A 26,159-nucleotide genomic window follows, 5' to 3' on the forward strand; every position below is an offset into this window, starting at 1 on the left:
TCTCACGAATAATTTAGACATTTGTTCACTTTTACTTTTTTTGCCACCCCGCCCCCACCTCAAAGCCTCCTCACCTTCCTCTCTCGGTGGTGGGGGATGGGGGTGAGGCAGAAGGGAAGTTAAAAGCAGGGCAATTAGACTGGCAGTGATAGGTGGCCCCTTCCATGAACATGAGCACATGTAGGACAGCAGAGCCCTGGTCTTTGTCAGCTTGATTATCCCTACAGAGAAAAACGCTCACAGTCTGTGAACCCACATAGCATGGGAAAAATTTCTCCATGCCAACGATGTCCCGTTTGATCCAGTGGCTGGGAGAAGGGAGGGTGAACCAGGAAAACAGGACACAGGCACCCACGTTTTTCATCCAGATCCCAGATTCCTTCATGATGGCCTTTTATCACATTATTTATATTATCTGTTTACGTGTCTGTCTCCTTAATCAACCTGTGTGTTAAGAACTCAAAGGACAGTGTCGTTTGACATTGTGTAGTCATCGTGCGGAAGAGGGAGGTGTGGATCGGTTAGCTACATAGCCGAGTCATATCAATAGTTACTGGCAGAGTCTTCGCTCATTCATTTATTCATTTTGTCATGCATCCTTTCATTCATGTAATATTTATTAAGGTCCTTCTATGTGCCGGTACTGGGGATACAAAGATGGGGAAAGATTAGGTGATCGCTAAAGTTTTTTTCAGTTTCAAATCTTTATGACTGAGTGAGGATGACAGTTCCTACCTCCTATAATGTATTGTATTTCTCTATCTGTAGAAAGTGTCTGTTTTATTCTTGGCCACCTATTTATCCCTATATATGTCGTAGCTATAGAGAGCTAGTTTTCTCTTTTATGAAATTCTCATTTAAATTAAAGATAATGGATACAACTCCTAAAAATCATCTTTAAAATATGTTTCTGGGATCAGAGCAGTCTGAATTCTATACCTTGGCTCTCTGCTCCCATCGCCAGACCTTTCTTGCCTCTCCTGCATCAAAAGGAAACTGCACTGATAAGCAGCTGGCCATAGGTGAGGCCTGGAGCTCTGTTTAGGTCCCCAACTAAAGAGAAAGGGAGGGTGGGGTGGTGCTTTCTCTACTGAGAAAGGAGGCAAGAGCCTGGAGACAACCTGGAGCTGAACTTGGGAAGGACAAATTGGACTTATGATTCCCAAGGGCAAAGTTGACATGACTTCACTGGCCCTGCCTGACTCCTGGAAGTCAAGATGGAGCTGAGCAGGATTACTGACTGCCTTGCCCGTGAAGTCCACTTTTCTGAGGGCTTCGTTCAATTGTTCCTGCAGGGGAATGACAGCCTGCTGGCTTCTGCAGCTCAGGCTTGTAGCCTAGAGGCCACTTTGCCTTCCAGCTACGGGGTTTCCAACACTTAACCCACCAAAAACCAGACATAAGCCCCAATGAGCCAATGAAGAAAAATGACTACCCACCTAAGGGAAACTCGTAGCCACAAAAGGGAAGATCTACTCAAAAATCAAAACACAAGCGGGGCTGGCCCTGTGGCCGAGTGGTTAAGTTCGCGCGCTCCGCTGCAGGCGGCCCAGTGTTTCGTTGGTTCGAATCCTGGGCGCGGACATGGCACTGCTCATCAAACCACGCTGAGGCAGCGTCCCACATGCCACAACTATAAGGACCCACAACGAAGAATATACAACTATGTACCAGGGGGCTTTGGGGAGAAAGAGGAAAAAAATAAAATCTTTAAAAAAAAAAAATCAAAACACAAGCTCAGTGAAAAAGAACTGCTAGAGACAGAGAAGTCCTTAAATAAAATGTTAGTAATAATAATAATAATAATTAATAATAATACTTGAGATCCAAGTGCTACATTCACATAAGAAAAGGAATTTCAAATTTGAATTATAAAAACTGTAATTTGAAGTATCAATTCACTGGAGAATTATAGGATGTGATGGTCATTTGAGACTTGAATTAATGATGTGAAAATCAGATGTAAGAAATAGCTCAAAGAACAGGAAAAAATGAGACCGACATCATGAGAGCAAATATAAGCGATCTGGAGAATATACTGGGGAGACCAATGTGCTAATAAGAGAAATTTCATACAGAGAAGAAAGAGCAGATGGATAACCCGTAAGTCAACAAAGAATAGGGAAAAAAATTCCCTGGAATGAAGAAGCACGTGTATCTGCCAATTGAAAGTGCTTGCCGTGGTCCAGCCTTGGCTGATGCTAAAAAACACGGATACAGGAATATCCTGTGAAAAACATTGTGCACCGTCTCCAGACAGGAAGAACAGGCAGTGGTGTATTTAATATATTTGAAACCCAGAGCAGATAATTTTCTTAACACCCCTCTCCTCTATATGACAGTATTATTGTAAATACTAATTACTGAGTGAGACAAGTAATCACGGCCAGGAAAGAAACATAGCGAAAATTGTCTTTTATGGAATTTTGTGCGTGTATGAACATGTAAGCAAAAAATAAAAATAAACATTATAATACCAAAAGTGAAACAAGTAACAGGTTAATAATATTTAAACATATCTTTAAACAAAGGAAAAAACATGCTTACCTGTATCTATGAGTCCATCACGGGAATGAAGTACGGTGTTTGTTTGTAAGCTTCAGTTTTTGAAGATTTTTCAATGACATTCTCAAACTGATCTTCACTGTATATCTATGTTTAATACACAAAGGTGCATGAAACTCCTCTTTCACAATAAATTCAAGAATTTGCAATACTGCCAATAGCTTTGTTATTTTAGGATTCATTCTTCTATGTAGAGTACATTGTTTATTAAAGATAAGTAATAAAAATGTGCTAACTTGAAGCTTACATATATATTATTAAAATTCAACACTGACCACAGGAATTGTTTAGAATTTAGATGAACAAAATTTTTTTTTTGAGGAGGAGTCTTTTATCACTAACATTATTTAGAATTGCTGGTGCATAGTGATGATAAGAAGCAGCCTGACTTAGTTGGCTTTAGTATCAGTTTAAAATTTCTCTAGCAACAGTGCACCGCCTAGTAATTTAAACTTTTGGTGGGCCCCTTCCACCGACTCCACATCTGCAGCACCTGAGAGCAAGTTGCTTACAAGGGAAAATATCTCTGATTGGCACAGGACTCGTCATCATCCTACTGAGAGAAAATGACTACAAGCCCTGCATTTTTCACGAAGCCAGGATATCATTTACCGGTGGAGCAAAGGAGGATGTTCAAGGACGTGCTTAGGAACGTATCACCTATATACCCCTTCTATGGAAAATATTTGAGGAAAGACTAGACCAAACAAAAAATGAAAAGAGACACCTCAACATGGGGGATAAAAGAGAAGGGAAACAGTTGTTAGCCATGAGCCTTGGAATTTATAAATACACACACACACATATATACACATTACACAGTTCTGGGTTATACAATATAATAGCTAATGAAGGACTCTTGAAATAGAAGACAATGCTGATAGATTCTGAATTATCTCAACAAAACCTAGGAGTCGCTGAGCACGTGTGGCAAAATGGTTCAAAAGTCTCAGACAGGAGACAGGAAAGATGAGATGAAGAAGGTAACAGTATTTTAAGGTTCTCATTTGAATTTGTGGAAGGGGGCACGAATGGAATGTTAAAGCTGGGAAATAGTGTGCCAGAATGCAAGAAATATTTGGAACCTATCTGTTTGATTACAGAAGCAGGTAAAAGATGGTAAAACATTAACATTAGTGGATGAGCGAGGTAGACCTCCATGTTGACAAGGGGAAAAACTGGAATGAACAGCAGCTTGCTCAGACCTGCAAAATAAGGGAAAGAAAAGACTTCAGTTTAAAATAAATGGTAAATATAAAGTAAGATGGAAGGAGTATAGTCAAATATATGGTTACTATACTAAATATCAAAAGATTAATTATCCCATTAAATACAGAGCTTACCAGGCTAAGGCGGAAAAAAAAGAACTAAATTAAAAACCACCGTAGTAATAATTGATGCAGGCAAGAATCATCGATGGGTGGTAAAACCATTGTGTGAAAAATATATACAGTTTCAAATAGGGTCTTCACAGATTTCTTATTATTTATGAAGTGGAAATTGTGGCTTTTCAGTGGAGAAAAATGAGGGATACCATTTTAACCACATTAATATCTCTAATAATGAGAAAAATTGACATCGCGTACGCCGCAATCTGATGTACTAAGAAAGATACAGCGCCACTTCTGTAGTATTCCTGCCAGAGAATCACGCCCAGGATGTTATAGGAAACAACTGGGCCATCCACTAGCTTGAAACCATCCAAAACGAGGAACCATTTACGAAACAGCTGGCCTGGACTCTTCAAAATATCAATACCATGGAAGACAAAAAAGCTGAGACCCTTCTAGAAATTAAAGAAGTCTTCAGAGGTAGGACAACCACATGCAATGTGTGATCCGGGATTGAGAAAAAATTACTGTAGACAGGACAGTATTAGAAAATTGGTGAAATTTCAATATGGACTATTTATGAGATAACAGTTTTATATCAATTTAAAATTTCCTGAAGTATTCAGGAATGTGAATGTTAAAATATCTGCAGCTTACTCTCAAATAGTTCACTAAAACACACACCCACACCCACACACCCACACACCCACCCACCCACCCACACACACACACCCCCACACACACCACACCCACACACACCACACCCACACACACGTGGGGGGATGAGAGGGAGAGAGAACAAATGTGACAAGATGTTAACAGTTGGTGAACGTAGATGAAGGGTATAAATGGGAGTTCGTTAACTTGGTCTTGCAACTTTTCTGTCAATTTAAATTTTTTCAAGAAGAAAAGTGCTAAAAAATTCCCTCATTTATATTCTATTTAGAAGAAACACACGAAAATAAAAATAAAGGGATGGCAAAAAAATAGCCAGCAAAAATAAAGTATTAGAAGTGAATGTTAAAAATGCTAAACTTGATAAAGAAGGACATGATGTAAAAGGCAACATTTATGAAGACGATATAGTAATCAAGTATATGCCTCAAGCAACAGAACAGTTAAATGCATAAAAGTAAAAATATTAGAAGAATAAAGACAACTGGATAAAAACACCTTTGTGGTGAGAGGTCTCAATACACAACAGACAAAAATATGCAAGGATATATAGGAATGGAAAATATGTATGCTGTAAATAGTATATGGTAAACAATCTATAATATATACAATATAAATATATGTAACCTTATATTCTACAAATGAACTTACTTTGTTTACAAAGAAAACATTAAAAAATTTTTTAAAATTAAGGTTTCACCACACATATTTGCTGATTATCATCCAATAACATTGGAAGTAAACAATAAACAGATGACCAAAATGTCTTCTCTATTTGAAAATATGAAATATACTCCTAAATAACCCTTGATTCAAAGACAAAATTAAAGGGAAAAATAGAAACTATCTGGAAAGCATTACATAGAGAAAAGAAAAAAATTTTTAAACTTATTTTCTCTTGGTCTTTCTTTATCCTCTCATAAAGTCAAAAGATGATTTCATGTAATTGATTTTTGGAGTAGTTCAATAGAAAGTTTAATTAAATGCATATTCTTTGATTGATACAGAGATACAACTCATCTTTTCATGAAATTCAATTTTTATTTGTTTTACTAGACTCCAAGTTATTTGTGAGTGTATTATCACTTTCAAATTTCTGACATGGTTATTAAACTTCAGTTTATAGTAATCTGAAATTATATTTTGGATTTCAACAGCTTACAAGAATGTCTGGAAAGACAACATATATCTCACTTTTGTGATGTTGAAGATAATACAACGGATGTTAATAAGTTTATTGATATCTTCTTCCCTAATTTTAAAAATATGAAAAGCATAAAATTAGAAAGGATAATGGCATTACTTCGACCAGATCTCTTTCAACAAAGGAAAGGTAAGAAACAAAGCACAACTTAAGTATTTTGTACCTGGGATTTGAATAAACTCTGGTATATTACATTACAAGATATTATTTTAAAGTTTAACATTGAAGAAAAAGCACCTGAAGTAAGAAATTTAGTTAATATTAAATTACTGAATTCTCAACAATGAAGAATAAAACATTTTTTAGTTAAAAGAGTTTACAAAGCACTTTCTACTTTATGAATTTGTTACAGTAGATTTTATCATGGCAGGAATTTATTATATAATAAAGATTTGAAGCTTTCATGTCTGAAATGCCTTAATTCAAAGCTTGAGTCAACCCCTCATTAACAGTGTGATTTGAACACGATATTTTACCAAGTCTACTTTTTCCTGTGTAAAATTCAGAAGGTTAAAATGAGAAAACATAGATAAAGTGCCTGGCACTTGAAAGGTGCTAGTTATTTTGAACTTCATCCTGTATTCACACAGCAGAGTGAATACGGCAGAGTAAGAACAAACCATAAACTCACACTCTTAATTCTTTTTTATACCTAGTGTATGTTAATATAATTGATATTTGTATATTGACCTTGTATTCTCTGACTTGCTGAACTCACTTAGTCCTAGAAGCTTTGACATAGATTCCTTGGGAATTTATATGTAGACTAGGGTTTCTAACCTCAGACCTCATTATATTTGGGACTAGATAATTCTTTGTTGAGGGGAGCTGTGTCATGGCCAATGTAAAATGTTTAGCAACATCTGTGGCCTCTATTCACTAGATCCTGGTAGCATCCTCCTCACTCCCAGTTATGACAACCAAAATTATTTCCAGATGTTGTTAAACGCATTGTCAAGATTTTAGGGGACAAAATCTCTTTGCTGAGAACTGTTGATGTAAACAATAATATAATCTGCAAATTGAGACAGTTTTACCTCTTCCTTTCCAATTTATATGCCTTTTATTTCTTTTGCTTGCCTCATTGGACTAGCTAGAACCTCCTGTACAATGTTGAATAGGAGGGCCAGAGTAGACACATTTTCCCTGTTCCTGATCTTATAACAAAAGCACGCAGTCTTTTACCATTAAGTATAATATTAGTTGTATATGTCTTTTATCAGATTAAGGAAATTTTCACCTACTCCTAGTTTGGGGAAATTTTTTATCATGAGTGGATATTGTATTTTCTCAAGTATTTTTTTCTGTATCTACTGATATGATTATAGTTTTTTTTCTTGAGTTTGATAATATAGCTTACTTGGACTTTTGAGGGTTGAACCAGCCTTGCATTCTCCAGATAAACCACACTGGTTGTTGTATACTGTCCTTTTTGCATATTGCTGGATTTTATTTTTTACTATTTTGTTAAGGACTTTTGTGTCTATATTCATGAGGGATAGTTGTTGTTTTCTTGTAATGTCTTGATCTGGTTTTGGTGTCAGGGTAATGCAGGCCTCAAAAAATGAGATGAAACGTAGTCACCCCTCTTCTATTTTCTGAGAGAGATAGTATAGAATTGATGTTACATCTTTCTTAAATGTTGACTAGAATTGACCAGCGAAACTATCTGGTCCTAGAGTTTTCTTCTTTGGAAACTTTTGTTTTGTTTACCTTTAAAGAATTTAAAAAATATATGCATATTTTTTTAAATGAATAGACTTCATATTTTAGAACAGTTTAGATTTACAGGAAAAATTAGGTAGAAAAATTAAACGGTTTTAGATTTGTAGAAAAATTAAGAAAGATAGTACAGAGTTCCCATATGCCTGCTTCCCAACAGTTTCTCTTATGAACATCTTTTGTTATTGTGATACATTTTTATAATTAATGAACCAGTGTTGATACAACGTTATTAACTAAAGTCCATAATGTACATTGTTTCACTCTTTGTTTTGTACATTCTGTGGGTTTTGACCAGTGCAGAACATCATGTATCCCCTTTACATATGGTTCAAAATAAAATCACTGACCTAAAAATCCCTTGTACTTCATTTGTTCATCTTTCTCTTCTTCCCTCCTAATCTCTGGCAACCACTGATCCTTTTGCTGTGTCTGCAGTTTTTCATTTTTCAGAATGTCATATAGTTGGAATTATATAGCATATAGCTCTTTCAGACTGATGTCTTTCACTGGATAATATACATTTAAGCTTCCTCGATGGATTTTTTTGTGGCTTGGTAGCTCATTTCTTTTTATTGCTAATAATATTCTATTGCATGGATATACCAAAGCTTATCCAGTTGCCTCTTAAAGTATATCTTGGCTGCTTCCAGTTTGGGGCTATTATGAGGAAGGCTGCTATAGGCATTCATGTGCAATTTTGTGTATGTGTGGACATAAGTTTTCAACTCATTTGAGTAAATACCATATGATTACTGGATCATATGGTTAAACAATGTTTAGCTTTGTAAGAAACTGCCAAAATACCTTCCAAAGTGGTTGTACCATTTTCCATTCCCAACAGCAGTGAATGAGAGCTCCTCTTGCTCTACATCCTTGCCAACATTTGGTATTTTAGATTTTTTCTATTCTAATAGGTATATAATGGCATCTCATTCTTGTCTTAGTTTACAATTTCCTAATGACATAGCCAGCCCTAGTGATCTAGTGGTTAAGATTCAATGCTCTCACCTCCATAGCCAGGGTTCATTTCCCAGTCAGAGAACCACACAACCTGTCTGTCAGTTATCATCCTGTGGTGACTGTGTGTTGCTGTGATGCTGAAAGCTATGCCACTAGTATTTCAAATACCAGCAGGGTCACCCACGGTGGACAGTCTTCAGCAGAGCTTCCAGACTAGACAGACTAGGAAGAAAGACCTGGTCACTCACTTCTGAAAAAATGTGGCCACGAACACCCTATGAATAGCAGCAGAGCATTGTCTGATATAGCACCAGCAGGTGAGAGGATGGCGTGAAAAGATGGCAGCGTTCCACTCTGCTGTACACGGTGTCACTAGGCATTGGAATGGACTCTGCAGCAGTAATAAAAATGACATATGATGCTGAGCATCTTTTCATGTGCTAATTTTCCATCTCTATATTCTGTGATGAGGTGTCTCTTCAGATCTTTTGCCCATTTCTTAATTGGTTGTTCACTTCTTGTTGAGTTATAACAGTCTTTTGTACATTTTGAATATGAATCCTTTATATATATGTGGTTTGCAGATATTTTTCCAGGTTTTTGGCTTTGTGGTTTTTGGCTCTGTGTTTGTAAATATTTTCCAGGTTTTTATCTCAATGGTTTTTTAAACTTTCACAAAAAAATTTATTTTTAATACAGTTCAACTTATCGATATTTTTCTTTTTTTCTTTTACTACATATCCAAAAAATCATTGCCAAAACCCAAAGTCACCTAGATTTCCTCCTTTGTTATATTCTAGGAAGTTTATAGTTTTATATTTTACATTCAACTGTGTAAGCCATTTGAGTCAATTTTTGTGAAAGGTGTAAAGTCTATGTCTGGATTAATCTTTTTGCATTTGGATGTGCCAGCATCATTTGTTGGAAAGACTATCATTGCTGTCCTGTATTGCCTTTGCTTATTTGTCACAGATGAGGTGACTATATTTGTGTGTCTTTTTCTGGGTTCTCTATTCTGTTCCATTGATCTGATGTGTCTGTTCTCTCATCAGTTCCACACAGTCTTGATTGCTGTAGCTTCATAGTAAGTTTTGAAGAGGGTAATATCAGCTCTCTAGCATTGTTCTCCTTCAATATTGCATTGGCTATTCTGGATCTTTTGCCTCCCATATAAACTTTAGAATCAGTGTGTCAATACCCACCTCCACAAAAAACTTGCTGGGCTTTTGACTGGGGTTCTGTAGACCTAGAGAGCAAGTTGAGAAGAATCAACATCTTAACAATATTGAGTCTCCCCATCCATAGGCAATGAATATGTTTCCATTTATTTAGATCTTTGATTCCTTTCCTCAGAGTTTTATAGTTTTCTTCATTTGGATTCTGTACATATTTTTTAGATTTCTACCCTTGTGTTTCATTTTTTTGTGCTAATATAAATAGTATTGTTGAAAATTTCAAATTCTAGTGTTAGTTTCTGGCATATAGGAAAGTAATTGACTTCTGTATATTAATTGTAACCTGCAACTTTGCTGTAATAGTCTCTTATTAGTTCCAGGAGTTTTGTTATTGTTGTTTCTTTGGGATTTTCTACATAATTGTGTCATCTGTGAACACAGACAGCTTTATGTCCTCCTTCTCAATCTGTGTACCTTTTATTTCCTTTTCTCGTGTTATTTCACTAACTAGGATTCCCAGAATGATGTCGAATAGGAGTGGTGAGAAGGGATATCCTTGCCTTGTTTCCAGTCTTAGATACAAAGCATCTAGTTTCTCTCCATTAAATATGACATTATCTGAAGGATTTTTATGCATGTTCTTTAGTAAATTGAGGAGGCTTCTCTTCCAAGTTTGCTGAGAGCTTTTGTTATGAATGGTTGTTGGATTTGTCCTATGCTTTTTCTGCATCTATTGATGGGATCATATGATTTTTCTTCTGTAGTCTATTAATGTGCAGGTTATATTAATTGACTTTCAAATGTTGAACCAGCCTCGCCTACCTGGAGTAAATCCTGCTTTGTTGTAGCGTATACTTTTTTGTGCATTGTTGGATTTGATTGGCTAATATTTTGTTGAGAATTTTTCCATCTGTGTTCATGAGATTATTTCATGTGACTGGCATGTTTCCACTCCTCACCCCTTTCCGGCACTCCTAAGAATTTTTGAATTATGCAACATACATATTCTGGCTACTTCATTTTCTAGCACTCTTACTGCAAAGTCCCTAGAAAAGAACATACCGTTAATAAGAAGGAACAAGCATTGAATCCATAGATGGTATATGAAAATTGAAACTGCCTATCTTCAGTGTGAGTTGGTGGATGACTGCTGCCTCATTCATGTTGGATAAGGATGTCAGGGCATTTGCATCTGGTTCCTGACTGACCTCTATTGGATGCTGCCTCAGGCAGTCCTCTTGGTTCTTTCATATGCCCAGAAGGCTTAGATCACTGCATCACCTCCAAGCGACTCCGTCATCTAAGGCATATCCTCAGACCAAAGCTTTCTGGGTAATTTTGAAATCAGATCCTCATGCTTCTCATTCATAATAGAAGAAAAAGAGGTGAAAAACATGATTCGTTTTCATTGTTTTGATCTCCTCTGGGACTGCTACACTTCTCTTCTCTTCAGTTTGCATCTAGCTTTCCAGAATCATTTCCATTTAAGTTTCTCTTTCCAGTGAGCACAGAATATTATCTTTTAAAAAAAAATCCATTTTGACAATCTTTGTATTTTAATTGCTATTCCTAGTGTTTACATTAAATGTCGTTATTGATAAATTTTGGAATTGTCTATCCTATTTTCTCTTTCCTGCCTTCTTTTTGAAATTTTAATAGGTTTTTAGTGTCCATTTCAATTTATCTACAGTCACGCGCCTCATTACAATGTTTCAGTCAATGACAGACTGCATATACGACAGTGGCCCCATAAGATTAGTACCATATAGTTCAGGTGTGTAGTAGGCTATACCGTCCAGGTTTGTGTGAGTACATTCTATGATGTTCACACAACAACGAAACAACCTAACAATGAATTTCTCAGAACATATATCAGTCGTTAAATGACACGTGACTGTATTGACTTTTTATCTATATGTATGTTTTATATGTTTTTTAGTGTTGCTCCATGGATTTCAATATATCTAACTAAGTTAAAACTACTTATAGTTAATATTTTACCACTTCAAGTGCAATATAGTAATCGTACAACCACGTATGTGCTTTTCCCCTGTCTGCTGTAGTTGCCATGTGTATTACACCTACATATATTTAATACTCCTCCAAACAGTGTTGTAACTTTTGCTTTTTAACAGTGATGAATAATTTAAAGAACTTAAGAGAAGGAAAATATTTCACTATATTCACCCAGATATTTACTATTGCCCTTTCTTCCTTTCTGAAATTCTAAGTTTCCCTCTGATATCATCTTCTTCCTACCTGAAGAACTTGAGCATTTCTTTTAGAGCAGGTCTGCTGGCAAGAAATTCTATTAGTTTTCTTTAATCTAAGAATGTCTTCACTTTACTTTCGTTCCTGAGTGATCTATTTACTAAGATAGAATTATGGGTTGTTAGTTATTTTCCTTCAGTGCTTTAAAAATGTTGTGCCACTGCCTTCTGGCTTCATTGGTTTCTAATGAGAAATCCATAGTCTTTCAAAACATTGGTTCCTTATCTGCAATTTTTTCTGGCTGCTTTCGTTTAGTTTTCAGCAGTTTTATTATTATGTATCTGAGCATACTTTTCTTTGAGCTTATCTTTGCGTTTCAGGTTCATTGAAATCTTGAATCTATAAATTAATATCTTTCGCCAAGTTGGAGGAATTTTCCACCATTATTTCTTTAAATATTCTTCTTCTTACTAACTCTTTCTCCATTTCTCTGGGATTCCAAAGACACACCTCTTAGATCTTTTGATACTGTCCCACAGTTTCCTAAGGCTTTGCTCACTTTTAGTTTTTTTTTTCTTTGTGTAGTTCTCATTGGATCATTTCTTTTGTTTTAGCTTAATGTTAAGACTGACTCTTCCTTCTGTGATCTCCATTTTGGCATTCAGCCCATCCAGTTCTTATTTCAGTTGTTATATTTTTCAGTTTTACATATTTCATTTGGTTCATTTTTGTAATTTATTTCTCTGCTGAGAACTTTTATCTTTCTAAACATTTCAAGAGTGTTCATCCTCACCTCATGGAACGTAGTTATAAGAGCTGCTTTGAGTTATTCATCTGAGAATTTCAACATCTAGGTCATCTGGAGGTTGGTGTCTGTTGATTGCATTTTTACTTTAGAGTTGTTGAGATTTTCTTGCTTCCTTATAGGTTGGATAATTTTGTATTGTACTCTGCTCCCTGGTCATTTTGATATTATCTTGTGAGACTCTGAATCTCGTTAAAATCTTGTGGAAGATGTTGATTTCTTGTTTGTTTGTTTTAGCAGTCAGTTAGCCAGGTTAGGTTCAGACCACATGTCCCAACCCACTTTCTGAGGGTTATCACCAATGTAAGTTCTATTTTCAAAGCTTTTGTATGCTGTTCTGGACTTCCTCATTTGTGCACAACTTTGCTGTCACTCAGAGACCTAGGCAGTAGTGTACACTGTAGTTCTGTTCTCAAGGTTTTGTTATGTTTCCTCATATCAGCCTGGCACATGCATGGCTCGGCATGAGTCCATCACTTAACCAACACAGATTTAGGAGATCACTCTGTCCCATCCCCACGCTCTCTGGATCTATCTCATGGGCCCTGGTCCTTGGTCCTCGGGCTGGATTGTAGGGTTTTAGCTTCCCTGTGCTTCCTGCATTTGAGACTACCTCCAGGTGAAGTGGTTAGCAAAAAGTTGGAGAGAGAAAAAATTAACAGGGTTTCTCCCGCACTGTTCAGGCCACGGAGGCTCCTCTTCCCAGTTTTACTGGTCACAGGGAAGGACTTTTTCTCAGAGTTGTAGATGTCTTCGGGGCCTCTGCTACCTCCAGAGGACAACTTCACGGCTGGGCTTGCCTCAGGCAGGGCCCGGAGAGGGAAAAAGAAAAGTCAAAGCAAAGAAACCTCCTGAAAATGGAGATATCCCCCAAAGTCTCCATTGCAGAGGATGGAGCTTTGGGTTTACAGAGTTTTAATCCTTTCCCTGGCCTCAGCCCCACCCCGCTTCTGATTTCTGTGCCCTTCATTTTTCTTAATGTTGTTTGAGGTTTTAGTACAAATGGTGGCTGTTAAGTTGCTTTTACAATACATGTCTTACCTTTTGATGATATTTTATAATTTGCATTTTGTTTATAATCAGGTTTACAACAGATGTATTTATTTCTAATTTTTCTTATTTGAACTGGTTTTCACGCTTTACACAGTCTTTAGCTCTGTTAATTTCTCACTTCTTTTTAATTACTTAATTGTTTTTACTTCTCAGTTATCTAGAGTGTATATTTAAGTACAATTTTAAAAGAGATATGTACATATTTTCTATTCTGAGCCCTACTGTATCTGAGAATGTCTTTTATTACCTTTATATATAAAAGAAAACTTATCTGACTCTATAATTTGCTTTTTTTTTTTTTTGATAAATCCTCCATCCCCAAACCTGTAGACTTTTGTTCATTGACTTTGTCTTTTGTGTTGCAGAGGAAAAGTCTGCTTCAGCCGGTTTTTCGTTCCTTTGTAGATAATTCAGTTTTTGTTGTTTTTCGTTTGTTTCATTTAGATACTTATAGAATTTTTTCCCTTTCTTTTTGTTCAAATTTTTTCAAGGTTGCATAGACACATAAGAATGAACTGATTTGTACACGTTTCTTTGATTATTAGCCACCTTGCTCAGCATTTGTCTGTGATTAATGAGAAGTAAGTTATCAAGGTGCTCTGGTCTTGAAGTATGATTTTTGTGGACCAGGTTATTCCAAGAAATGTCGATGCAACTACTAGATGCTTTATCTAGAAACAGGAATTCTCTGCATCTCTATACCTGTCACAGAATATGTGCATTGAATGGTATCACTGGAATACTTGAGATGATGTCTGAAAATCCTCATGGACACTATGCAACAAAATAAAATACTCATTATTATATCTATCATATCTATCTATATCAGAATTAAGTGGAACTTAATCCTCTATTAGTGAGGTCAAGGAAACTCATTACCATCTTGTGAATAATGGTACTCCCCAGTGCTCTTTCAATTTAATAGTTGGATACCAAGGACCCTTTATGTGCCTGGATTATAATTCTTGTGATCACCAAACAGAGTGCAAGCTAAGGAGAGCATTCTTGAGGACATCAGTCCACCCACTCTGCCATTAAGGCTAGTTTCTTTACCTTTATGGAGATTTACCTTCCCTGAATATTTTTCCTCAACTTTTCTCATGAGTCATTACAAGAAGCCATCCTATATGCAAATTGTTTGAGGATTTGTGGTCACTTTTTAAACTGTTGCCATTAGGGACTCTCATATGATAAATATTTTTTTAATTTAGTAATACAAAAATTAAAAAAATAATTTGTCTCCTCTAAGAATTACACCTTTTTAAATTTCAAGAACTGTATAAATATTCTATTTTTTTCTTTCTCTTGTCTGTGAGATAGTTCTGAAGCAAATTATTGCTTAAATTATATTAATGTGTATGCTTCATTGTTTTACTCTTTCCTGACAACTGATTGCTTAGTTCTATTTTATTAACTTCATTTCATGCTCACAAAGGGAGAGGTAATATATCAGTAAGGATGCATTTTTGGCCTTGATCAGGGGCTTAGTGCTGTCTGAGCTGAGTCAGAATTTGTGCTTTTGATTTTACCCTCTTTGTTGCAAGATGACCTCACAGCTCCAAGCATCATGTCCCTCAAATGTCTGAAACAGGAAGCAGAAGGTGGTAGAGAGGTTCTCCCTGGCTGCCTCTCTCAGAAGCATTCCCAGTATACGTCCTTTGTATATGATTGGCCATATCTGGGCCATGTTGCCACCCTATCCAGAGGGAAGGGTAGAGAAGCGAGTATTGCATTTTCTAGGTTTCTACAGTCAAAAGTAGGCAAGAGAGAAGGATGTTGAGAAATACTTTTGGGTATCCAATAAACTCGTATCTCCCCCAGTGGAGTAAATAAAATGAAGACTCTTGAATATAAAAATTATTTACAAATGCTTGGATGATTGTGTTGGTTGGTTATTTTGGTTACTGTACACACAGTACACATGTCTGAACACACAAACCTGTACACACACATGCCTGTACACACAAACACCTGAAGAAAATGTTTACTAATGATATACCTCTGTGTGTGTGTGTATATGATTCCTATGTGATAAAAAATCGGAAATATCATAATTTGATATAAGAATATTGTTCACCTTAAATTAAAATCTAATAAGCTATTTTTGCAAACTTTTAAATTTCATACGAGGATGAAATGCGTTGTGTGTCCTCATGATAATACATTCTGAATATAACCAATATAACTAAAACTTATTATGTGCCTTTTAATTTAGAGGATGTTTTGGATATTATTCAAGATGAAGGCTTTAAAATACTTATGCAAAGACAAATAGTATTATCGGAAGTAGAAGCACAAACACTGTGCAAGAAATATGAAAATGAAGTTTATTTTGGAAGTCTTATAGAAAACATGACCAGGTAAAGTAGATTTCAGGTTTAGAAAGCACAATCTGATTTATTTTTGAATCATTTAAATCTTCTCTCAACCCTGCCCTGTTCAAGTTGCCACAGCTGTGCCAGGTCTACTTCTTTGCCAGTCACATTCTCATCATGATTCTCTGCGCAACTGTCCATCTTCTCGAGTTCTCCTAGAATGTTATTAGAGCAACGAGAAGGTGAAGTTTCTGGAGTCCAGTTGAGTTGAATGCGAGAAATCCTGGGTGTAACATCAAGTCCAAGCAGAGAACTATCTGACTCTCAAGGGCTTTGGTAATCCTAAAGATCACTAGTCCTAGGAGAGACATGAGCTGCTAGAAATCTGTCAGATTTCTGTGAAATAGCAGCTGGGACAGAAATCCAGGAAAGCTGCATAGATCAGCAGGAGCATGGGAACAATGCAGGAACAACTTTATCAGAACCAAGGTCCCTCTCTTCCTTTCCTTTCTCTGCTTTCATCCTTTTATAGATATGCTCTTGAGAGTACACTGGAAATTAATTTAAGACCTTTGATAAAAAGATTATTTTGACTTTTATAGTCTATTTAACAAACACCCTTGTATTACCTATATATAATACGCTACTGAGCCACACTTTTATTAACTTTGCTTTTTATTTTCTAACAGTGGTCCATCTCTAGCCCTTGTTTTATTAAGAGACAATGGTTTACAACACTGGAAAGAGTTAATTGGACCAAGCACTGTTGAAGAAGCCAAAAAAAATCTTCCAGAGAGGTAGGCTTCATGTCATGGGTCCCCAAATTTTTCATGGGAGCCATTTTAATTTCTTTTTGGATGTGGAGTCCAGGAACTACAGCTCTCGTCCAAGGGAGCATCTGAGGAAAGCTGCTGTTCCTGAGTGAGGCATGGACCACTCATTACTGTAGGGCCCAGCCCAACGCCAACCTGAATACGGCTAAGGCTTTGCAAGAGAAGTTTGTGGGATGCTTGGTTTGGGGCTGGGAAGTAACAGATAGTGGTGGATAACCAGCCAAAGGGTATCTCTTGGCAAAAATATCCACCTTATCCACTATTTAAGAGAAATTCCTTTGAGAAGGGTATGGTGGCAGCTGCAGATTCTTTAGTTAATCATAAGAGTTTCAAGACAATGATGACTACCTTAATATGTAGTCTACAATTTGGTGGGAACATTTGCTTAATTTCCTGATGAATCTTAGAAATCAGCTAGACTTTGTAATCAACTCAACACCTGGCATGTTACCTGGCCCATAGGGTGCACTGTTTAAATATTTTTTGGTCTTACCCGTTGGCTTGGTATCACCTGGAAGACAGAGGTAGTATCTCATGCATCTCCATCCTTGGCATGTAGCCGATGGAAACAAACTGAATTGCAATTCACTTAAATCTTTGTGCTGATTTCAGGGTAGGATTCAATTCAGGGGAAGAAAGGCCCTCCCTGCACGTGAGCAAGAATACAGATGCTTTACCAGGCACAGAAAACTCAGCAGACATGTTGACACAATAAATAACAGCACTTATGAAACATCACTTATATGAAAACTGAAATGTTTTATTTTGTGTAGGATATCTGGAATCTGGCTTGTCCTGAATGGATACATTTTACCCCTGATTTAGCGCTATTCACTTATGTCTTTGCTCCTGTGCCAGACGATTACCTTAAAGGATATATGGGTTGGATACTGTGTAAGTGGTGTGAGCAGAGTGCCATGCAACTTCTTACTGAAATGCAGCATAGAATGCAATGCATGGCGTCAGAGGGAGGAATTCCTATCAACACAGGCCTATGCTTGTAGGCACACTGTTTCAGAAGTGGTGGTTCCAAGTGTGGAGGTAGCACACCGGCACAGAGACACTGTCTCCAGGTGAAGGCCCTCCGTGGCTCTCCTCTCCACCCCACTGTTATTGTGAGGATTCTCATCCAGAGCCCTTATGATCTCTATGTTGCCACAAGTTCACAACTAATCCTGACCATTATTTTTTATTTGTCTCCGCCTTTCCAGTTCTCTTGGCTCCACCCAGCTCTTTCAGGTTGTTTTAGAAATAACTCTTCGAGCAGAGCTTTGCCCCTTTCCTGCACTTGGGTATCAGAGTCTACACTCTGCATCGCTTCATTGGAAATAGGGTCACTTGCATAAAAGAGGAACACGGCAACCCCTCCCTCTCACACATCCTTCCCCTCACTCACATACACTTTTTCCAATAAACATGTCTAACAGCATAAGAGAGGCATGGTTGTAGTTCTCTGCATTGAATGCAGTAAGTGCTGGTGATGGCTTAGACTGTCTTTGTCATTCATTGTGCAAATCCCCCATCCCTGACAATCACACACTACAAGGGTCTTGGGCTGCAAGTATCTTCAGATCAGAGGTATGAGAACAGCCAAGGGCCGAGTGGGAAGGTCAAGTTGGATAAGGCAAAAAAGGAAATCTGAATGGGTCACTGAAACCAGAGAGGCAAGTAGAGGGTCTTGAAGCTGAGGACAGAAAGCCAAGTTTCCAGTGATGTTAGTCTATTAGCAAAAAGGGGTATTATTCACCATGAGTGGATTTTGTGGGTTGGCTGCTCAGGACTGTGTGTACAGGGAGAAAATAAAATGAACAGTGAGCTTCTCCTCTACTGAAATCTACATAGATAGATGGAGAGACAGAGAAAAGGGCAACTGAAAAAACATCAAGGAAGAACCGTTGATTTAGGAGATGTGTAATCATCTGTCATGAAGGAAGCAGAACCAAAATAAACTACCCAACCCGACGTGGATTGTCCCGTCCCAACATCACTCCTGCCTCTTTACACAAAGCCATCCTGTATGCTCCTCTTATTGCAGCACTTTCTCACCTGGAGGGTTCCATTGCACTGTCTCCTGGATGCAGTGTTTATAATTTGATGTCTTTGGTATGGAGACAAATCCCATCTCAAGTGGTTGATAATACTTAGTGGTGAAAGAAGGGGAAGGAATATTTCTTGGGAGCTTAATATGCACCATATATTTCAAATACATCATCGGATTATGAATTTCCCAATATCATATAGCTAGCAAGTAGTGCAACCAGGAATCCACAGTGTGTGCTTTTTCACTACACCACGGCATCCACTGCTTCTTTCACAGTTATCTGTCAATATCCATTATCACAGTTATTGAAATGTTCGCGTCCTTTCTTCCTAATGACTATGACCTCCTTGGAAGGAAGTAGCATGCCCCAAGCCACTCTGTAATTGCTTCCTTTCCCACAATGCCTAGATCAGGGATGAGCTGCTATTGCTTGATAACTTCTAAACAATTTATATAAATAGTGTTAGCTTGTGCTATGTTATGTTATATTATGTTATATTATACTATAACAGTTTTTAACCTGACTTCTTTTTGAAAGTTTATGTGCACAATTTGCAATGGGAAGTTTGCCTATCAACCAGTTATATGGAAGCGATTCCTTAGAAGCCGCTGAAAAGGAAATACTGCATTTCTTTCCTCCTCAAAACACTTTAGCAGTGATTAAACCTCATGTAACACATCAAGAAAGAGGTAAGTATTTTAAATAAAAACCAATGCCTACATTTTCCTCCAAATTTTGTGAAAATTTTCAAACTACAGAAACGTTGAAAGAATAATGCAATGAACACCTTCCTCTCCAGAATGTAGCACTCAAAGTTTAGGCAGTTGGTGAGATTTTGCCAAGATTTACTTTATTTCATTTCCTCAGTGGCACTCTCCTCCTTAGGGAGAAGAGTTCAGTTTGGCTTTCCCCTTCAATCCATATCCAGCAAGAAGTCCCTTGACGTTTGAAGCACAGAGATGAAAACACGTCTTCACTTTTAGCAGAGGAGCAGATCCCCTCTTCTCCCCGTTTTCTAGTCCCTTGGATGTTCCGGGTGATTTCTGGAAAGATAGATCTCAGAGAATGAATGTCTATATTAACATATTAAAGTTCTTCTGAATATCAATGGGGTGCTTTTTAATTCAATTTAGTTTTGCGTACTTTTGGTTTTTTAAACCACGGGATGCAAGTAAAACTGTTAATTTCCATAGTTATTTCAATCTAATTGCATGTGGAGCGAAAGTGGAGGCAGTCTGCAAGATTACCACATCTCTGTTTTCTCTAGAGGAGATCTTGAGTCTCATTAAAGAGGCTGGATTTGATATAACACAGGTCAAGGAAATGCTGCTAACTGAAGAACGAGCGGAGAAAATTTATTTCAAAATAAAAGGAAAAGACTTTTATAAAGATGTATTGGCAGTGTTATCTGAGTAAGTTTCTGATATATAGTTCTTTTCATTATAAAAGTAGTAAATGTTCATTGTAGAAACTTTGAAAAATACAAAAATTAAGTAAAACGTTTCATCTAATCTCCTTCATGAAAAGACAGCCTGTTAATATTTGGGGTTCATTCCTTTTCTATTTCTCTCCTTCCCTCCCTATCTTCCTCTCTCTCCTTCCTTGCTTCCTTCTTTCCTTCCTCTGTCTCTTTAGGTCTTCAGCTTAGATATAGAAGCTGTCTAGGTTTTTATCTGCTTTGCCAACATACTTAATCTGTGTCTCAGTTTTCTTATCTGTAAAATGGGGATAATAACAATACCTACCTCATAGGTTATTTTGAGGCCTAAATAATTGATACATTGAAAGTACCTGGAACAGTGCCTGGCATATACCACTAGAGTTAAACTACTGCACTCTTTTAACATCAAGACCTTTTGAAAGAGGGAGAAATGGAGAAAAAAGCACAAAATCACACTGATAAGGACAAAGAATAAAGAGGAGCTCTCTGGATGAAACTGTGGCCTTCTGTCTTTAGCTGTGTATGCAATCTCTACAGTTGTAAATAGTCCAAGTCTTCTGAAAACATTGTTATTTGCAGGGGTCCGTCTATGGTCATGGTTCTGACCCAGTGGAATGCTGTTTCAGAATGGAGACGATTGATGGGTCCCACAGACCCAGAGGAAGCAAAACTACTGTCCCCAGACTCTATCCGAGCCCAATTTGGAAGAAGTATTTTGAAAAATGCTGTCCATGGATCATCGAACACCTACGAGGCAATGGAGACCATTAATAGATTGTTTGAAGAGTTTGTCTCTGAGAATCCTGAGGAAAACTAAAGTGCAGTACCTCTTTAATTATTATTTTCTTTTCTTTGCTTGTTATGGGGACTGGGCCTAGGACAAGGCTGTCCTGGAAAGGCCAGAGCTTTTCCCATATTCCTGAATCAAACTTTATTCCCTGCCAGACACGCTATGCTATTCCCTAGCAGCCTTGAAGCCTCAAAGCCGAGCCTTGTAGATGTCAGGGACCTGGGAGACCGTGGGGCAAGCAAGAAACCCTTGGCCTTGAGCTGTTTGTGCATCTGCCATGACACAGTCTCATACAGTCCTTCTCTTTGACTTCCCCCTGCTTCTCTACTCTAAATGGTCAAAGTCTCATTCAGCAACCTCAACTCTGTTCTCTAAGTATTTAGAAACTTGGAATCTCCTAACCACCTGGGGGTGCTATATGATAACATAATATAATAGAATATTAGAAATCATAGAGTAAACGGCAATCATTTCTATTCTTTGGCAAAGAGGTTCTTATTGGCGAGAGGTAGCTACATAATGTGTGTGTGGGTTGAATCTGCTTAGGTGTTGATAGAAAACTTGAAAACTTTTCTATCCTGGGCAGTGTGGGAGACGGGGTGTAAGATAGGTGACTTTTCCCATCAAACCCACTTTCCTTCTTTATTTTCAAAGAGCAGGCCCACAAATGTACACCTGTATGGCTCTGGCTGCTGACCTCAAGGTGACTGTACAGCCTCTTCACATGTGGAGGGTTGTCCCCACCTGGATGGGCCAAAATGAGACTCAGTCTCTGGAGCATAATGAGAAAGTGATGTGAAGTGGAAAAACCTCTCCACCCCCAGCCAGGTTCCTCAGGGAGAGAAGAGTACATTGTTCATTTAGTATTGTCATTTAGGCAATGGTTTCTCCAAGTATAAGAACATTGTTTCAAAATATTAGATGCATAAAATAAAAGTAAATTCTGGCATAGTACAGCTCATTCCATGAGTCTGACTCAATTATAGACCAAAGCCTGATTGCACAACCCATAAACAGTTTTGTTGGAAAAATATGTATTGTGTGTCTGCTTGAACTGTGCGTCCTTGGTTAACGCAAAACTGATTGATTAAAGGTTGTTACCTTCAGGGAAACACAAATCTAATGAGGACACAAAACTCAGAGAAACAATATCTGATTATAAACACCATAAGACAGTGTGTTATTAAGCATGCCAGTGGTGAATGACGGGGAGGAGATGAGTGGGACTACGTTCTGTTTTATAGTGTTTGTTAGCAATATGGTGGAGATTTAGCCTAACGTCTGTGTATCCCTCCATTTTTTGATGAAGGGAACATTATGAATAGTATAGAGGATTTTGAATTAGCGTATAATTCAGTCCTGAATTAACAGGTGTATGTTTGATGGCTAGGAGCTGGAGAAGGTAAGGAATAAAACAGATCTTGAAAAATGGGTAGGATTTTTAAAAATCAGAGGTAAGGAAACAAAAAAGAGAATTCAGTTTTAAAAGTTTCTAAGCCATCATATGTATATGTGTGTACACACACACACATATATATCTTGATGTTTATATGTAAAGACATTTGGCTGGCTTCTTTCCTACTATATCTACTATACTCTATCACATCAGTCTGAGGGTAATATTGTGGGTCTGTTTCAGACATTCAAGAATCAATTTGTTCAACTTTTTCTACATGCTGGACACTGTTGCAGGGCTAAATATACACAGTCGTTGTGTTAAAGGAGCTTAGGTCTCTAAAAGCAGGGGATAGAAAATTAACATGTGTTCTCAAGTTCTTAGGGGTAAGCACAGAGTGCTTTGAGCAGATGCATATAGGAGAGGGAGAGGGAAAATGAGAGACAAGCTCTCCAGGCAGGAGGCATTGCAATAATCAAAGTGAAAGATGACAGCAACCTGAACTAATGTAGAAATGGTGGGTTAATGATAAGTGGAATATCAGAGAATTCTTAGAACACTGCATTGCATCTATAGGACTTGGCAATTGACTCCCACTCTACCAAGTAAGTGGGAAAAGATAAAGCCACCTAGCTTGAGTAACTAAGCAAATGATCTAACCATTCCCAGACAGAGAATCCAGAGAGAGCAGTAGGTTAGAAGGAAATATCATCAGTTTTGTTTTGGTCATTTTGGGAAGAAGGCATTTGAGCTGAGAGTAAGTCAGGCCCTCAGAACAGGGGAGTCAAGAAGACTCCATTGGAACGATGTCAGCACAATGGTGGAGTAGGCAGCTCCGAGCTCCCATCCTTCCATAGGCACATTTAAAAAACAACCAGAAACTGTCTGAACCAACTTTGTTAGAACTCTGGAAAATAATCAGAGGTTTACAGCAACAAAGTGAATGCTGAATCAACAAAAAGGCAACTTCAAAATTGTATGAAAGCTTTGTGACATTTTTACTTACCCTTGCCCTACCACTTCCCTAGCTTGGTGACAGTCTTGAAGATTGCAGCCTGTGTTCCCCATGTGGGTCTCTGGTCTCTGGTTCCAGACAGAATAGAGCAGATATTATTCACAAATTATTGTGTTTTCTGTTCTAAGCTGTCTGGAGGCTACCTGAAGGATGACACAAGGCACTCATCTCTGTTTCATCTAACTCAGAAACCACTCAGGGAGGAAAGGTGATGGGCATTGCTTGAAAACATTGTATGGTGATCCCAAATCCCACAGCTTCCTGGGGCCAAAGATTATGGTTGAGACATATAATAGACTACCTAAAGCCAGGGATGAAAAGCTGGGGAAAGAGTTTCTTTGGGAAATAAGGACATTCAAAACAACTCGTGCTGGGGAATTTAGAAGGTTAAGCACATGCCAAGGGCAAGATACATGCTCAGAAAAGATCTGAGAGATCCTAAGTTTTTACCACTGGCTGATCTATAGGAAGGAGGGCTGAGGCTGAATTGTAAATGGCCTGGCTCAGCATTAAAGAAGTGCTGCAGCACAGAGAATCCACAAAGCCTTGGAGAGGTAATTCCCTGATGGTCTTGTTTTTAAACTCCTGGCTTTCCAGGAAATCTCAGTCAAAACACTGGCTGAACACAAACTAAGTCTGCACCAATCCAGAAGAGCAAACCCTGGGGAAGAGGGGAAACTGATTTTCAGAGCTACCACATTATAATAGTTGAATGTTCAGTTTTCAACAACAACAACAAAAATCACAAAATGTACAAGGAAATAAGAAAGCACAGCCCATTCACAGGAAAAAAATTGACAGAAACCATCCCTGCGAAAGCCCAAACATTGGACTTACTGGATAAAGACTTTAAATCACTATCTCCATATGCTCAAAGAGCTTAAGGAAATCATGGATGAAAAAACTAAAGGAAGTCAAGAAAACGATGTACGAATAAAATGAGAATATTGATAAAGAGGAATTATAAAAATAAACCAAATAAGAATTCTGGAGCTGAAAAGTGCAATCACTGAATTGAAAAGTTCACTGGTGGGGTTCAAAACAAATTTGAGCACACGAAAGAAAGAACCAGCAAACTAGAAGGTAGGAAAGTGGGAATCATCCAGTCTTAGGAGCAGAAATAAAAAAGAAAAAGAAGAAAAGCAAACAGCACCTAAGGAATCTGTGGGTCACTATCAAACAGACCAACATATGTGTTATGGGAATCCCAGAAGAAAAAGAGTGAGAGAAAAGAGCAGAAAGAATATTTGAAGAACCAATAGCTGAAAACTCCCCTAATATGATACGTGCTTAAATCTACTCATCCAAGAAGCTCAATGAATTCTAGGAAGGATAAACTCAAAGAGATCCACCTGAGATACATTATAGTCAAAGTGTCAAAAGCCAAAAACCAAGATGGGGTCTTGAGAGCAGTAAGAGGGAAGTGACTTACAGTCCGCAATAACAGGTGATTTCTTATCATAAACCACAGGAGGCCACAAGGCAGTGGGGTAACACGTTTAATGTGCTGAAAGAAAAAAACTGTCAACCAAGAATTCTACATCCAGCAAAACTATCTTTCAAGTGTGAAGGTGAAACTAAGACATTCCCAAGTTAACAAAACTAAAAGAGTTTGTTACTAATAGACCTGCTTTACAAGAAATGTAAAGGGAGTGCTCCAAACCGAAATGAAAAGACACTAGACAGTAACTCAAAGCCATATGAAGAAATAAAAAACACTGGTAAAGGTAACTACATAGGTCAATATAAAAGCCAGCATTATTGTACTTTTGGTTTCCAACTCCTCTTTTTTTTCTGTAGTATATAAAAAAACAAATAAATAAGATAAAGATTATAAACATATGTTAATGAGAACTCAGTGTATAAATATGCAATCTGTGACAGTAATAATATAAAAGGGAGAGAGACAGAGATGCAGAGTGTTTCTATACTATTGAAACTAAGTTGGTGTTATTCAAACTAGGTTGTTAGAAGTTTGAGAATATTAGTTAGAATTCCCTAGTGGGGATTCCTGAGGGGTCACACTAAGAAAATTTTTTAAAAATTACAGAAAAAAGGGACTCCAAATGGTACATTACAAAGAAATTAACCAAATACAAAAAGAGCCAGTAATGGTGAAATTGAGGAAGAAAAGCACATAGAACATACAGAAAACAAATAGGTAGGTGGTAGAAGTAAATTCTTCTTAATTAGTGATTACTTTAAATGTGAGTGTAGTAGATTCTCCAATTAAAAACCAGAGATTGGCAGAATAGATTAAAATATGTGATCCATTTATATGCTGTCTACAAGAGATTCATTTTAAATCCAAAGACACAAAGAGGTTGAAAGTAAAAGGATGGAAAGATATATTTCATGCAAATAGAAACTCAAAGAGAGCTAGAGTAGCTACATTTTTATCAGAAAAATATATTTTACACCAAGAAAAGTTTACAAGAGAAAAAGGAGGATATTATATATTGAAAAATATTCAATTCATCAAGATATAACTATTATAAACGTATACACACGTAACAACAGAGCCCCAAAATATATGAAGCAAACTTTGACAGAATTGAAGGGAGAAATAGACAGTCCCACAATAACAGTTAGAGACTTCGATATCTCTCTTTCAAAGATGGAT

The 26,159-nt window shown here is 37.4% G+C and overlaps 1 protein-coding gene across 1 annotated transcript in view; it reads left to right on the plus strand.

Moving 5' to 3' along the window:
* NME8 (NME/NM23 family member 8) overlaps positions 1-22,093 on the plus strand; it is a 40,540-nt gene extending 18,447 nt beyond the window's left edge. The window contains exons 11-16 of the mRNA XM_046670236.1: positions 5,729-5,904; positions 15,920-16,064; positions 16,709-16,816; positions 19,432-19,583; positions 20,162-20,306; positions 20,915-22,093. Of these exons, the coding sequence (XP_046526192.1) occupies positions 5,729-5,904; positions 15,920-16,064; positions 16,709-16,816; positions 19,432-19,583; positions 20,162-20,306; positions 20,915-21,152 (964 nt within the window). The 3' untranslated portion in view covers positions 21,153-22,093. The remainder of the gene's footprint in view (positions 1-5,728; positions 5,905-15,919; positions 16,065-16,708; positions 16,817-19,431; positions 19,584-20,161; positions 20,307-20,914) is intronic.
* The last annotated feature ends 4,066 nt before the right edge of the window (positions 22,094-26,159 follow it).

This window comes from Equus quagga, chromosome 8 (assembly GCF_021613505.1).
Source record: "Equus quagga isolate Etosha38 chromosome 8, UCLA_HA_Equagga_1.0, whole genome shotgun sequence".
Lineage (NCBI taxonomy): Eukaryota > Metazoa > Chordata > Mammalia > Perissodactyla > Equidae > Equus > Equus quagga.